The sequence below is a fragment of the Mustela erminea genome, chromosome 5, assembly GCF_009829155.1.
Source record: "Mustela erminea isolate mMusErm1 chromosome 5, mMusErm1.Pri, whole genome shotgun sequence".
Lineage (NCBI taxonomy): Eukaryota > Metazoa > Chordata > Mammalia > Carnivora > Mustelidae > Mustela > Mustela erminea.
This window is the reverse complement of record NC_045618.1, coordinates 18,679,431-18,694,001: the sequence shown is the minus strand read 5'-3', so window position 1 is coordinate 18,694,001 and position 14,571 is coordinate 18,679,431. Positions and strand designations below refer to the sequence as shown.

The window sequence follows — 14,571 nt, the reverse complement described above, 5'->3', positions numbered from 1 at the left end:
CGTGCAGGGTCAAAATATGGGAGCCTTCTAACCTTCTAATTTTAAGAAATGACCCTCTTCCCTTAGTCGATTCAAAAGGAGGAGAGCGTAAGCAGGGAGGTGCCTATGGATGCGTGTGGCCTTATGTTTCCTTGTAGATCTGAATCACACGCCTTACTCTAGGCAATGGTGTCTTTATTAAAAGGCACCATGGCCACTTCCACATACAGGCAAATTGGGCCTGAAAATTTCAGGGCATTCCAAGTACAAATACTACTCATCCCCAAATCTAATTCTTTTATAAAGTCTTTCCTGATATCCTCTCTTACCAATGATCTACCACAACGTTTGAAGTTTCTATCACACATTTTCTAACTATATTATACGTGTTCTTCTGCTGTGAATTCATCTAACGTGTTCAATTTTCTCCTCTATCTAGCAGTTTCCATATTGATAGCTAAGCAGTTCCAAACACAGATTGGTTGTTTTGAGTCATCACAAATAGATAAAGAAGTCTGAAAGAGAAAAGATAAAAAGGAAATGGGAAAAAGAATACTGAGTCACCCACACGGTGTCAAAAAGGAAATAATTTGGGGTTCTCACAGGGGTCCATGAGAAGTCTCAGGACGAGGAGATGTGCTAGTGACCTCCTAAGCATTACAAATATCTATATTTGGTTGATCGCTACATTTCAGAAAATGATTATATATGAAAAATGGCAGTAATCCATTAAACAGGATTTTGGAAAATGTCTTACTTACAGATTAAATTAAATGTATCTTGAGTCATGTGTGTGTTGGATGGGTACCATGAAGTATCACAATAGATACCAGTTAAGTGTGTTAAAATGACAGACAAGCCACAGACCAGGAGAAATTATGTGCAAATCCACGTATCTGATGAAACACATATTCAGAATATATAAAGAGGGGCGCCTGGGTGGCTCAGTGGGTTAAGCCTCTGCCTTAGGCTCAGGTCATGGTCTCAGAGTCCTGGGGTCAAGCCCTGAATCAGGCTTTCTGCTCAGCAGGGAGCCTGCTTCCCCCTCTCTCTGCCTGCCTCTTTGCCTCCTTGTGACCTCTCTGTATCAAATAAATAAATAAAATCTTAAAAAAAAAAAGAATATATAAAGAACTCTCAAAAGTCAATAATTCAAAACAATCCAATCCGTAAAAAAGGAGTAAAAGACTGGAACACACTTTACCAAAGATAGATGGATAGCAAATTAGCACATGAAAAGATGTTCAACATCAGCAGTCATTAGAGAAATGCACATTAAAAGCACGAGATACCATTACTCACTTATTGGGATGTCGGAAAAATTAAAACAAAAACAAAAACAAACCAAACTGACAAGAACTTTCTTAAGCTGCTGATGGAAATGCAAAGTAGCCCAGCCACGTCAGAAAGCAGTCCAGCAGTCTTTTACAAAGCTAAAATACACTTACCCTATGACCCCCAGCACATGCATTCTTAGGAATTCCATCCAAGTGAAATGAAAATTTATGTTCACACAAAACAGACCACTGTTTCCAAGGGCTGGATTGGAAGGGGAGAGGTTCATTTCAAAGGGACATGGAGGACATTTTTGAGGTGAATGAAAGGTCCTGTATCTGGATTATAGTTGTGGCTTTTTGACTGTGTACATTTGCCAAAATTCACAGAAATGTTTGCTAAAAAGTGTGAATGTTACTGTAAATTATACCTTATGAAAACAAACAAAACCCAACAGTAGCATGCTGCAGGGGCCTGGTCCTGGAGCCCTCTGCTCTGTTAGTCATTAGCCTTTTGTTGTGGATTATGAGATCTTAGGCGGGAGGCAGACTTGGAAGTTGGGGAACTCGGGGGACTTCACCCAACAGTTCTTCACCAATGTGGGCAGAAATACTTCAGTACTGTCAATAATTCAACAGGCAACATGGGTGCACTAGTGCAAACCAGCTACACACTGGCCTGTCAAATAATGTCAAAGTTTACATAAAAATTTTTGCCTTTGGGGTGCCTGGGTGGCTCAGTGGGTTAAAGCCTCTGCCTTTGGCTCAGGTCATGATCCCAGGGTCCTGGGATCGAGCCCCGCATCAGGCTCTCTGCTCAGCGGAAAGCCTGCTTCCTCCTCTCTCTGCCTGCCTCTCGGCCTACTTGTGATCTGTGTCTGTCAAATAAATAAATAAAATCCTAAAAAAAAATTTTTTTTTTGCCTTTGATCTTTACTTTGCCTTTATCCCTCTTCCTTTCAAAACCTCTGTTCAGCCCATGTGATCACATAACCACAAGAGTCTGTAGCAGCACGCCCGTGGCTTGGTATGAATATTTCCATGGGTGGGAAGGATATTACCCTTATGAACCACTCTGTGAAGATGAGGAAATGAATCTCAAGTTTACTTTATAATGATTGTTTCTTTCCTAATACAAAGAAAATTAAGAAGAGGGAATCATAAACGAAATGCTACTTACTATGCAGTGTGGTTGCGAAGTCTGGAAATGCAGGCAAACACACAATAAGTGATTCTTCTGATGATCTACCACAACACATGGGGCGATGATTAAATTTTTGCATTGAGATGGCTAGGCCATGGTAGCCAGATATTTGGTCCAACACCCAGACTAGATGGTTTTGTGGAGGTACTTTTTGGAAAAGATGAACACTGAAATTGGTAGACTGTAAATAAAGCCGATCACTCTCTATAATGTGGTGGGCCTTAATTAATCAGCTGAAGGCCTCAAGAGAAACAGACTAATGTCCCCTTCCAAACTGCCTTCAGACTCAAGCTGTCACATCAGCTCTCCTCTGGGTCTCCAGCCAGCCCCGCAGGTTTGAGACTTGCCAGCCACCACAATCCTATGAGCCAATTCTTCAAAATAGATCAACCTCCCATCCCTGCACACATCCAACTGGTTCCATTGCTGTGGAGAACCCTGACTAGTGTACGTGGTAGAATAATATTATTTGTTTTCAAATTTTATAGCCACACTGTAGTATGAGAGCCCTGAGCAAAACCATAAAACACTGAAAATGCAGAATAAAACCCAGGCAAGTCATTTGTGAATATTTACTTCATACTGTTATCGCCTTAACAGCTGCTGCTGCCTAATACAATTGTGCATGAACTGTACATGGACACTGCCCAGGGAATTTAACAATATAGAGTAACAAATAAAGGTTGAGGGAGCTGAAAGCCAGATTTTCCCTAATGCTTTCCTCATCTCCCATCATTAAAAAGACAGGTGTCTGGCTGAAACCACTGAAAAGGCTCACGTTAAAAAAGTAAGTGGGTTCTCTTTTTACATACGGTCTAATTTCCCTTTGACAATTCCTTTAGCAGAAGTTCCTACTCTTCACCACTGGATATAAAGGGCTAATTAAATTCATTTTAGGATATGTCTATTAAATGCCTTCTCTGCTTCACAGTGGAGAAGAGCCACAGCCATGAGGAATGCTGGCTGGGAGGGAGGAATTCACACGAGTAGGGGACCTTTCTGCTGGGCATGGCCAACCTCCCTCGACCTCATCAGACATGAAATATCCACCCCGTTACGTGAAATGATGCAGGAGTGAGAAAGGTATTTTCAGCCTCTGCTCTCAGGGAGCTAGCAGAAGGGCTCAAACATACAGATGTGATTCTAGACCAAAGAGGGGAGATGCAGTGTGCATAGCACAGAGGTTCAGAGCATGGACAATGAAGCAGATGATGACTCCACCATAGCCCAGCTTGGTGAGCTGGGAGAGTTTACTTATTGTCTCCGAGCTTGTTTCATTTCTGAAAAGGAGATAACATCACAAGGGTTGCTGGGAAGATGATCCCTCAACACATTGCCTGGCACACACAGTAATGGTTAAGTCAGGTTTATGCTGTTGTTTTCTACTGTTACAGTAAATGATTCTTCTGCTAATCTGCTACAATACAGTGTATGGTGGTTAAACTGTTGTATCGTCTTGCCTAGATCACAGTACCCAGGCATCTGTTCAAACACCAGCCTAGATGTTGCCACGAAGGAATCTATTGTTACGAATTAACATTAGCATGATGATACTCCAGGGAAACAGAATAGGGATTCGGCTCTGTGAATGCCCAGGGCACAGGGGGTTAAACAGTTCCCACTGGTCAGAGTGCGGAACTGACTCTGGAACTGACATGGAAGAGAATGACAAGTGGCGGAACAGGTGGGACAGGTGTCTGCCTTGGAAGTGAGGGTCACTCATCTCCGGAAGAAGTAGTTACGAAATGGATTGCTAGCAAGGGGGGATGGAAGCCCCATATATGCCCCTGTTCACAGTGAAATGAAAACCATAATTAGCTGGCAATTATTAAGCCTTGCTATCTTTGACTTCCAACACGGTAGTTTTTATGACTTTAGATTAAATGCTGGGGCGGTTCCCAAAAAAACTACAGCTGAACCCTTAAGTGAGTTAGAAAAATGAGTTGAAATCTGTTACAAATGTTAGTACTTTGGGCTTAGTTATGCAGAATAATTTATAGCAATTATCACACAATTCTCTTTCAGCTCACTGTTTGCAGAGCTGCCATTCAACATTGAACCCTAAAAGCAAAGTGAACAGTGACATCATTTGCCACTAAGACTGTGCTCCAGAACATGTGTGTGATTTAGCACATTAACTCATGTGCATTTTCACACTTCCCATTTTACCTAACAGCATGGAAAAAGAATTAAGTTCTCTTACTGAAAACACCCAAATAACTATTTTTTAATTCTTCAGAAAGCACACGAAGTCATCTGTACGTTTATTACTGCGGAAACTGCCACTAGACCTTACCCTCCCTTTGAACAAAAAAAGTTTGTTTTTTTTGTTTGTTTTCTTTTTTTTTTTTTTTTTCCCAGCTTAAATTACAGGAAAAGAAATGGGAGAAGTGGACAAGAAGAAGGGAAGACACTATGCCACCCAGAGAGGATGGCCTTGGTCTGGGTGAAGAGTCTGCCACCTGGGCAGGGCCTCATTTAAGGCTTACTTCTGTTCTGGCTGAGAACGCAATTATTGTGCTTTCGTTCTTAAAATGTATTTTTGCTGGCTGCTAGGATGACTGTTTTTTGTTTGTTTGTTTGTTTAGCATGTTAAAAATGTTGTTCCACTGTTTTCTGGCCTTCATAGTCTCTGATGAGAAGGTAAAAGTCTTTTGTACATAATTTGTCATTTTTCTCTGGTTGCTTTCTCTGGTTTCTTTTTATCTTTGGTTTTCAGCAGCTTTGCCTAGGCATCGTTTTCTTTTTAATTTATACTGCTTAGGGTTTGCTGAGCTCCTTGAAAATGTAAAAAGTCTTTCATCATATTTGAGAAATTTTCAGACATTTCTTCAAACATTTTTGCTGCATTTCTCTTAGGAAAGAGAAAAATTAGGTAAAGTCTGTTCCTTCTGGGATACCAATTATACCGCTATCAGGGTTTTTTCTATTGTCTGGCAGATCCCTATTGCTGGGTTTATGTTTTTTTTTTCTTTCACCAATCTTTTTTTCTCTGTGTTCTTTACACTGAACCATTTCTATTGATCTAAGCTCACTGACTTTCCCTCTGTTATACCCATTCAGCTGTTAAACTCATTAAGAAAAGTTTTTATTTCAGATACTGTATTTCAACTCTAGAATTCCCATTTGTTTCTTTCCTATACTTTTTTTTTTTAAATTTCCTGGCCTTTTCAGTCACTGCAAACGTATTTTTCTTTACTTCATTGCAAATAGTTGTTCTAAAATCCTCATCTGTCATTACCAAGAGTTTGGGTCCTCAGGTTGGTTCTCTGTTGATTGTCTTTTTCCTTGAGAATGGGTCACATTTTTTTTTTATTATTCCTGTGTCATGTAATTTTGGGATGTATCCTGGACACTGTGAGAGTTATGTTGTAAAGATGCTGGATTCTGTTACATTCCTCTAAAACTTAAAAGGAGTGTTAATATTTTTGTTTTAATAAACAATTACTTTGTTGGAATCAACCTGCACACTCTATCTCTTGGTTGATAGCTCAAGTTATACCTTGTATTTTCATCTGTAACCACACTGCCCCACAGGTATGGTTCAGGTTCAGGTATCTAATATTGCTTGTTATCAGATGGGGGGGCAGCCCCCACATAAAGATAGACTGTGATATATAGGCTGTTTATTTATTTTATTTTTAAAATTTTATTTACTTATTTGGCGGGGAGGAGAGCAGAGGGAGGAGAGAATCTTGAACAGATTCTGTGCTGAGTGCTGAGCCCAAGATCATGACCTCAGCCAAGCCAAGAGTCTAATGCTCAACCAATTGAGTTGCCCAGGTGCCCCAAGGCTATTTTCTCAGAGTGCTGGTTTAACTCAGAACTCAGAATACATTTCTCATATAAACAACTCTGTTACCTTAAGTGGTTATATTAACAAACCATTTAATCAGTCATTTAACCAACTTGTACCAAATCCAGCTGTAATTGCTTATTTACATAAGAAAAAGCAAAGCAATGGTTCTGTTTTCTTTTCTGCATGTAATCTGAAAACTGAAAAAACAACTGGCATAGGGTCACTTTTAGCATCAAGTTCTCCTATGTAAGTAAATGTGCCCATTACCATTTTCTAAAACTCTAACAGGAAGGACTTCTCTTTCTGGGTAAAATACAGAAAAACTAAAGACCTTTACTCCTATAGTAACAGTAAAAAAGACCCAGACGAAATAAAAATTATGCTTTTCCATGAAGCTGGCAAAGAGCTTTGGATGCAAGGAAGCTGGCATAGCCTGTCTCCAAGTGGTGCCCATGATCCTCCCCTCCTAGTAGCCCCTTTCTTAAGTGGCCTCCTCCTGCAATGGACAGGGCTGTCCTGTGTAATCAACAGGGTGTAACAGGAATGACAGTGTATAACTTCAAGGCTAGGTCATAAAAGATAGTCCCATGCTCTAAATTTCTATCATTCTACCTCTCTTAGGCTATTTATTTTTTGTATTAACAGTTACTTCTACATATTAGGATAAACATCTACATTATCTTTGTCTTCTCCACAACTCTTAGCACAGTGCTGACTTGCTACTAATGCTCAATAATTATATGACAAATAAGTGAATATATAATAAGGAGGGGCTAACTTTACTTCCTTGAATATCCAAGATAAGTGTGTGAGACTTCTAAGGTTTCTTGAAACTGTACAACATTTGTTATTTTCTATATTTACAGTTCTATATCCGATTCTGCATTTTCCTTCCAAGATGCAAATTATACGTATAGCAGACGTTTCATATTGTACCACAGACTCTAAAGCTCTGTTTACTTTGTTCTGTTGTTCTAATTCTCTTCGACTCCCCATCAGAAGATGTAGTTGTTTCAGAGATGGTACAAGACAGCAGAAGCTAGTGTGTTCTCATATTCCAGGCCTACATCTAAGAAGGAAGTTGTGAGAGCCGTGGAGAAGCAAGTACATTGATCCTTAGGGTCTCAGTTTAAATTTCATCTCCTTAAAGAGAATTAGCACCAAGTTTGATCAATGACTTATTGTTTATTTGGAGTCCTGTCTAGATTACATGGTCCACAAGGCGAGGTACTTAGACTTACTCATCACCATATGGCCCATTATCTAACATAGTGACCAGAGTAGTTGCTCAAAAAACATTCACTGAATGAACTCAGTGAACAAAGATCCTTGCTCAGAATCAAGAAGCGTACTTTCTAGGCCTCATGCACCCTTTTGCTCTTTATATTAGGTTTATCTCAGAATCTTGTTCTACCCCTGGCCCTTCCTTCTCCCAAGGCAGCCCCACTTTGAGTTGGAATAGGGAAGTCCCTCTGCATATATTCAATGAGAGAGATAAAGGAGATCAAAGGAGGAGGACCCTTAATTATGTTGGCAGGCTTTGGTAGCCACCATCTGTTAGAATTAGAGTACGGGGCGCCTGGGTGGCTCAGTGGGTTAAGCCTCTGCCTTTGGCTCAGGTCATGATCTCAGGGTCCTGGGATCGAGTCCCACATTAGGCTCTCTGCTTGGCAGGGAGCCTGCTTCCTCCATTCTCTCTCTCTCTGTCTGCCTCGCTGCCTACTTATGATCTCTCTCTGTTGAATAAATAAATAAAATCTTAAAAAAAAAAAAAGAATTCAGAGGACGTTTTCTCATATAATATCATATAATTTCAGGGGTGCAAAATGGATTAAATGACCTTTTAATGCACTGGCCAGGAATATAACCACTAAAATTACTTCTGGAGAGAAGTACATCCTGACTTAAACCAACAGACTAAAAATGCCTTTTGGATCACAGTTCATTTAGAAGTGGGGCTGCCTCTATTCCCAAAACTACTAATATCACAAAACCAATTATTTGTTACTATCCTTTGAATAATTATTTTTCTTATTACTACTTCCAAAGGAAGAAGCTTTAATAAATTATAACAGTAAATGCAGATTACTAGCTAATAATTTTCATGTTTCATCCTACTTATTTTCTCAAAGAAAATTAATTATAAAATTCACTACTTCTGCTACCAGATACCAATCCAAGGATGAAAAAATGTCTCTCAGCATGTATAGAACTTTCTGGCAGTCAATCACATCCAAATCTATATGACAAAGTAGAAGGCTCTTTATCATAAGTAAAAGCTATTCCTTAATTGTGCTGGAGACTCGAGTGCAGTCTCTGAAGGCTTAGATGTGGGAAGAACTGCCTTCAGCCTTGGAGCTCGCTTGCATCATTCCGTATATCTTGGTGATGGAGGGTATTTTATTTTCCACTTGGAAGAATTGGGCTGTATTACAGATCCTTTAAGAACTCATTAGGATTAATGACTGAGTAGTATCACAGCTGTCACATAATCAGCTGTCGAAAAATCACTGAGCTAAAAACCCTACTGCACGTTCTATTATCTCTGCTTCACAGAAGGTTCCGAAATACATCTCTGAAGTTGCATTTCGTCAGCCTATATGGGCACTCCGAAGCGTCATCGAAGGCTCTTCCAAGATAACAATGGTATAATTTTTCCTGAGGGAAGGCCACTACTCCAAGGAAGGCTTCTCTGGAGGATTCGCTGCTCAGGGCCCATCCCCTGGAGCCAGGCCAACAGGGGAGTGGCTGTCCTCCATGCACAAGCTTAGTGTCAGCTCTCTTCCTGCCAGAACTACATATAGTAGGAGCCAGCTGATGCAGGGTGTCAAATATGCTGGCTAAGTAGCCTTGAAGGTATCCCAAGTATCCTTTGGCTGTTTATGTGAGGAAAGGCAGGCCAGTTAAAAGTAGGTTCTGGTAGTTGAGCTGCCCTGTATTAATCTCACACCACTTTGGGAAACACTTTAAGGTGATTGTCCCAATGTTATAGAAGGAGAATCTGAAACCTCCTTTCTAGAAGCCTGTCTGGGAAGGAAAAATTATTGCTGCTCTGACAATAAAGGCCTATCATTTCCTTTGAACTGAAACATCTGTTGGTTGCTAGAATCATGATTCGTATTAACAGACTATTTCAAATGTTGCATTCAAATGTTGACTATTTCAAATATTTCAAAATGGTCAAGTTCTAGATACTAGAGCTCTTCCTACAGTAGAACTGTCACTGTAGTGGAGGGTGAGAAAGGAAAGCTTTTCAGTTCACGCTGATTTCTCCAGTTTCAGTGACTGAGACTATGGAGCTTATAATGATATACATGGATTCATTTTTAATTGGAAAATAATCAACAACTTGCTCACTAACTGTCCTTGACATAAAATACTATAAATTGCTTGTCCAATATTTTTAGCTTCTAAAGGTATTTGGTTTGACACAGTAAGACCAAAGATAGAACTGAATGGGGTGATCCAAAATGGTTCACCTATTTCTAAGTTACATCAGGACCAAACAATGAAATTGAAATGAATATGGCAAAGAGTTTAGCGATAGCATAAAACATGAAATCAGCCTTACCCACTGCACCCGATGACTTTATTGTACAGATAGGATGGTAAGCCTTTCAGGTGAATGTTGTTATCCACGTACACGTACTGTAGTTCTCGAGATCGACCTAGATCTGGATAAGAAAGAAAAGAACTATAATTCCTAGAAATATGTACTAGTATAATGTGAAATGTAAAATGTAATCTATGATATTAGGAAAAATCAAAATTTCTGTTCTCATAATTGTTAGAGATTTAACCGAACTCTGAGTGTGAAACTATATCACTTGGAATGTTAGATTCTGCATCAGAAAACGTGACCATAGAAAAATGACTTAGCCCACCCGGACCTTGATTTCTTGAACTGCGAAATGAGATAACTAGGAAGAGATTACGATGAGATTTCCTTTCCATCTAAAAATTCTGTGACCTTTTACAAACAATTGTAAATTAAGAGTAAAGGTGGTTGTAGGTCTGCATTCAGTTTCATGTTCCTCCAATGGAAAAAAAAGTGATATGAACAAAGTCGGCAGGTCAGATCAGCCCTCCTTAGCTCCACCCCTGTATCACCTACTGTGTCTCACCTTCCCTGGGTGGAGAGGGGGAAGCAGAGGTGAGGGAGGGCTGGGGAGCAGACCCTGGCTGGGCTAAAGTCTCTAGAGCAAGGCCAATGTCAGAATGGAAAAACTGCCCTAGGCTATAGGGGGAGGAAGAAGCAAAGGGAACCCTAAATGCCACCTACGATGAGGTGGACACCACTTGCAGGCCAGTGAGTAAGCACTGGAAAGGGTATTGTTACAAAGAAAACCACTGGTCCAGAATGGAGTCGCTTATGCTAGGCCACGTCGTCACCAAACCAGGCCTTGATACCTAACCTAATTGCAGTTTCAACCTCCCCCAGGAATGTAACCTTTAACCAGTCAACATGGACTTTCCTTGTGAGCACTAGGAAATTTACTGCCTAGACCCCATCCATTCCCCTCAGCAGGGCAACCTTGTCTAAAACAATGCATGCTCTCCTGATAGTTTTCTTTTGACTGCTCCCTCTCTGCCTTGAGAAACTTCTCCTTTCCTGCAGCTTGATGGAGCTCCTTTTGACCTGCCAGGTGGGAGGCTGTCCCATTATCACCTCATAAAGCCAATGAGATCTTCAAATGTACTCAGCTGACTTTTTGCTATTTAACGGTATGTACCAGGAATGGGAAGAGGTTAAGAGAGAGGGTACAGAGGGAAGGGTGTGCAACAGGAACAGGTGTACCAGAAAGGGACAGATGCCAGAAAACATCTTTTCCAGGAGCAGCTGGGCAACGAGGGAGCAATGGCTGGAAGGAGGGGCTTGGTGAAGAGACCAGCACAGAGTATGGAAGGTGATCTCTGGCCAACATAGGCAGCAGAGACACTTCCGAGTGTTGAAGTCTCCCTTCCTGCCCTCCGTGTGCCCAAGAATGTTGTGTGTGTGTGGGGGGGGTGGTCTTTGTCTTCACTGCCATAGAACAGAGTCCTTGGCAGCCTTCCTAAACCCTCTACTCCCTGAAGCAAGAACACTATCTTTGAAGAATTTTTTGGGGTTTTGCTTGTGCCAATAGGCAATAGGACATCTTTTCCATGCCCCCTCCCCCCACTCCTTACCCCCAGACCTGCAGTTTGGGAAAGACAGAGGTCCAGATAGCTGAATTATGAGGTTCTTAAATGTATTTACATTTCAAAAGGAAACCCATGTACCCATTAAGTAAGACTTTAAGGATAGAGATATGAATACAATATAATATAGATGGAGACAGGCAGGAAAAATGATACAAATCACTGCTCTAGGGAGGCCTGTAGAAAGTCTTATGGGTTCACAGATGGGTTCTGGACAATCGGTTCCAGAAAGGGGGTGGGTGACAGAAGACTGAGGTGAGGAAGGGTTCCTTGTGGAAGCGGGTAGGGAAGGGGCCATCTAGCCTCCTCCTTCCCACTGCTTGTCCTATCTCAGTGATCCTGATAATCCATCCAGGCCGAGCACTGGAGCAAGACACAGAAAGAGGAACCAAAGCTGGGAGTGCTGGGGGGCATCAAAAGGGGAAGTGGCAACTCTCAGGGAGAAAATGTAATTTTCGGGCTACTGGCTAGAAATGCCCCTCCCCAGGGTGGTGGCTTAACAGTATCTAACAAACAGAATAGGCAGAAATGGTGTGTGATTTCAGACAGTAAGCCACAGAAGGCATTGTGGCTTCCTCTTTACTCTCTGCCTTGGATCACTCATTCTGGAAGAAGATAACTTGCTGGTCATGAGGGCCCCCCTGCAGATCTCTGAAGAGAAAATGGGGCCATCTTGGAAGCAGCGCCCCCACCACCTCGCCCCAAGGTCAAGCCTTCAGATTACTATAGCGCCAAGGCTATGTAAATATCCTGTTCCTCCTCAAAATCTTGCATATTAATTTTAGCATGCACCAATGGATCTCATTGTACAGTATTTATCTAATTATTGTACAGTATTTATCTAACAATGATTTTCCATTACCATCTTTCTGTCTACATTTTTTTTTTTAAGATTTTTATTTATTTGGCAGAGAGAGAGAGAGAGAGTTCACAAGTAGGCAGAGAGAGAGAAGGAAGCAGGTCCCCCGCTGAGCAGAGAGCCTGCCTGATGTGGGGCTTGATCCCAGGACCCTGGGATCATAACCTGAGCCAAAGGCAGAAGCTTTAACCCACTGAGCCACCCAGGTGCCCCTCTGTCTACATTTATTAATTGCCCTTCTGTAAGGAAGAGCCTGCCCTTCCTTCCCATTTATTTGACTTTTATATCGGTATGGATCCATGGGTATTTATTTTATCACAAGGTCTAAAAACCCAATACCATTAGGACTTATTTTATCAGTCAAAATGTTCCAGTTGGCAATTAGGAGCAGCTTGAGGTTGGCTCTTATGTTCTTCTAACAAGTTTTCATCCTTTTCTGAGTACTTCCTTACTTTCTGCCACAAGATGTTCCATGCTCAGCTTGTGTTTTCCCTCCTCTAGCCCTGACATCAACTACTTTCTCCAAGGAGGCTTGATTCCTTTTCTTGGGGCATAAGTGTTTACAAACCATGATCGGAGGGCCGTGTGTGCTCATTAGTATGGGAATGCCATTCCTTCTAGGAGCTCGTAGCAGACAGACCTATAAAACATATGGAAGTGTATGAATTCACGTGTACACGTGTATGTCTACATCAGTATTCCCGGAGGTGTACTCTTGGCATCAATCACTCGAAGTGGACTTGCTGGGTCAAAAGGCGGGCAGATTCTTGGTGCTTCGCTCCTGAAGGATTCTACCAATCTGCTTCCCCCCCAGCAATGTATGAAGGTACTGCCTTTCTCCCAGTCTAAGTTTTTAAAACATGTTATCCTATTTAAAAGTTTTTGTCATTCTGATAGGTGAGAAATGATATCTTGGCATTGTCTTCATTTGCATTTCTCTAATTATGAGTGTGAACATTTTCAAATATGTCTGAGGGCCATCTTTACATATTTTTTTTGGTGAATTGTCTGTTCCTAGCTTATGCGTCTGTTCTCTCACTTATTAGCCACGTGAGCAAAGCTTCAGTTTGCAAGGCGTTAAATGGCACCGTAGTGCCTCGCCTCTCAACCTTACCAGGTTGTTATGACAACTGAATGTGAATGTAATCTGTGAAAGTTAAATCACTACACAATATTTTTTGAGGCATCAGAATATATAGTACATGTAAATAATGTATAGTCTTACGTGTATAACATATCTGCTGGCATAACAGGCTAGAAATTTATAGGACATAGATGGAAAAAAATAGAGATAGAAATACCAGAATCCACTTGCACTGGAAAAGGCCTCAATATTACCCAAAGAATTTGTTTTCTAGATTTCTTCACTACTTCTCTGATGTGCCTACAAATCCTGTCATCACAAAGAGACATCTGTACACTTGAAAGGCATATAGAAAACTGGAATTTTTCCAAAAATGAAACTACATTGATAAAATGCAAAAAGCTCTGGTTTCAGATTTGCCTTTCGGAGCCCCTACGGGACTTGAGGAAAGATTCTTGAGCTTATGCGGCAGTGAAGAGTGGAGGATACGAATTAATGGAGTAAGGAACAGTCTTGGAGTCCGACAACCTGGGTCTGAATCCTCGTTCTTCTACTTACTAAATGGGTGTCCTCAGTTTCCCTAACCATATAAAGGAGAAAATAATGCTCTTTTGTTCTTCATAAAGATTTATTTACTTATTTTAGAGAGAAAACACAAGTGGCAGGAAGGGAGAGGAGGAGGGGGAGAGAGAGAGAATCCCCAGCAGACTCTCTGTTGAGCATGAAGCCGGATGCAGGGCTCGATCCCATGACCCTGAGATGGCGAACCGAGCCAAACCCAAGAGTTGGACACCCAACTGACTGAGCCACCCAGGCGCCCCAATAATTCTATCTCTTGAGTTCGGTGAGAATTACTAACAAAGTTTCTAAATTATCAAGCAGAATCCTTGGCATACACCTTCTCCAATATATGGCAATTATTATTATTCTCATTATTAGTAGGTGACATATTTGGAAGTGTGGCCCTACAGCAGAAGGCCAATTAAGAAAGAATTTTCTTTGGCACGTAGCAAACGGCACTAACACTTTTCTACAGTTTAATTGCATAGAAAAGAGTCGGAGCCAACAGCCTCTAGAGACAGGGATTCATTCCCTCGAGTCAAGGACACAAAAATGGGACATGACAGAGGAAGCACCTCTCCCCTCTAATATACACAAAAGAGCTTGTGCAAATGAAATGAGGCTACACGC

The 14,571-nt window shown here is 41.2% G+C and overlaps 1 protein-coding gene across 4 annotated transcripts in view; it reads right to left on the bottom strand.

Moving 5' to 3' along the window:
* The window catches only part of LRRC28 (leucine rich repeat containing 28), a 158,029-nt gene that overhangs the window by 36,596 nt on the left and 106,862 nt on the right, over nt 1-14,571 (bottom strand). For all 4 annotated transcript variants that reach the window (XM_032342176.1, XM_032342178.1, XM_032342177.1 and 1 more), the window contains one exon: nt 9,828-9,930. In XM_032342176.1, coding sequence (XP_032198067.1) covers nt 9,828-9,930 — 103 coding nt within the window. The remainder of the gene's footprint in view (nt 1-9,827; nt 9,931-14,571) is intronic.